Raw genomic sequence first — 1,834 nt, 5'->3', positions numbered from 1 at the left:
GGCAACAATGAGGCTATTACAAACACACATAACCATTCGAACAATGAGGCTACTACAAATACACATAATCTCTGAAACAATGACCTGTCATACGTGTTGTCGTGACTATTACAAGCACACACAACCTCTCGAACAATGAGGCTACTACAATCACATAACTTCTGAAACAGTGACCTATCATACGTGTTGTCATGACTACTACAAGCACACATGACTTCTCGTACAATGAGTCCATTACAAGCACACATCACACATTTAGCCATACTTGAGGTTCGTCATTGGTGGTGGGGCTGGCGTCTCGGTATTCAAACCACGCCAGCAGAGTTAGCAACCACGACAGTGTGAGCATGAAGAATATGGACCATAGTACAGTCCAGACAAAGTTCTTTCCACGCGCCTTCAGTAGCACAGCTTCACTGTGTGTGCGCACGCGGAACAGGGGTAGGGGTAGGGGTAGTATGTGATGGGGGAAAAACCAGGGTTTTAGTAGGGTGTTACATGTTTGTGAATTGCACAGAAACACGGCTTCACTGTGTTTGTACACACGGAACAGTGGTAGGGGTAAGTAAGGTAGGTGGTAGGGGTAGGTGTAGTAAGTGATGTAAAAAAATAGGGCTTAATAGGATGTCCCATGAATATAAATTGCATGAAAGCCATCAGATGGTATTTCGTACTTGCTTGTCGAGTTGTTTAGACACACTTATATGTAATGTCATGTGTATGAGACTCTGTACCAACTGAAGACAGTGGGGTATATGATATACATAACACCTACTAACAACAAACAACAAAAGCTCAATGGGAAAAGGATCAACAAGAGATGGGGTAAGTCACGGGTAAGGTACACCGGTGCATAAACACACAAACACACAACACCTGTGCATAAACACACAGACACATAACACCTGTGCATAAACACACAGACACACACAACACCTGTACATAAACACACAGACACACACAACACCTGTACATAAACACACAGACACACACAACACCTGTGCATAAACACATAGACACACACAACACCCGTGCATAAACACATAGACACACACAACCAGATAGATGAACAAAAGATGTGCTGAGCAAAAGGGGTGTCACACCACATACGAATACTCGAAGCAAGCGGCAGAGTAAACGGCCCACACCACCAGGTTCACCGCCGCAGCCACGGACGTCAGGATGATGACTACGTCATCATGAGATCCCATTGCCATGGCAACGATCAACAGGGGAGAGACTAGCAACAAGGAGAATACGAGCACAAAGGGATAGGCTTTAGTGGACAGTCGGGAGGCCTCCTGGCCCTGTTCACGTAGATAGTCTTGTTTGACCTTTACATTGCTGAAGGCGTGTAGGTCTATCTGGGTTGCAGAGGAAGAGCAAGGAGCGGCGGATACGGAATGAGGATTTGAGTTCGATATTTTAACGATAAAAAACAAACAAACATGAATATATGCTAATAAGGCGGGTGAATATATTGTCGTTCCCATTTGCATTCAGTGTGAACATGCGATAGTAGGTTTACATATCAATCTGAAAGAGAGATTATGGTAAGAACAGGTCAACGAAACAACCACCACCATGACTATGAGCATAAACACTTACACCCTAACAACAGCAATTCTGTGACGACTTATTACTTAACACATAGAGAATATACATTCGTGGAGAACTGATCTTAAATTACTCCAAAATCAATATATTTATATATATATTCATATTATATATATATATATATACGTAAATATATATATATATATATACATATATATATATATATATGTATATATCTATATACTAATATATATATATATATAAATAATAATAATAA

General features: G+C 40.9%; 1 protein-coding gene across 1 annotated transcript; it reads right to left on the bottom strand.

The window, feature by feature from the left end:
- Positions 1-265: 265 nt before the first annotated feature.
- Positions 266-1,493, bottom strand: SARC_12288 (hypothetical protein; the record flags this gene model as incomplete). Its single annotated transcript, XM_014293609.1, has 3 exons — positions 266-416; positions 1,111-1,364; positions 1,449-1,493. Coding segments are annotated over 3 exons (450 nt in total), but the record flags the coding sequence as incomplete, so codon positions are not given.
- Positions 1,494-1,834: the final 341 nt, after the last annotated feature.

Source organism: Sphaeroforma arctica, assembly GCF_001186125.1.
Source record: "Sphaeroforma arctica JP610 unplaced genomic scaffold supercont1.2200, whole genome shotgun sequence".
Lineage (NCBI taxonomy): Eukaryota > Ichthyosporea > Ichthyophonida > Sphaeroforma > Sphaeroforma arctica.
This window is presented reverse-complemented; position numbering and strand designations above follow the sequence as displayed.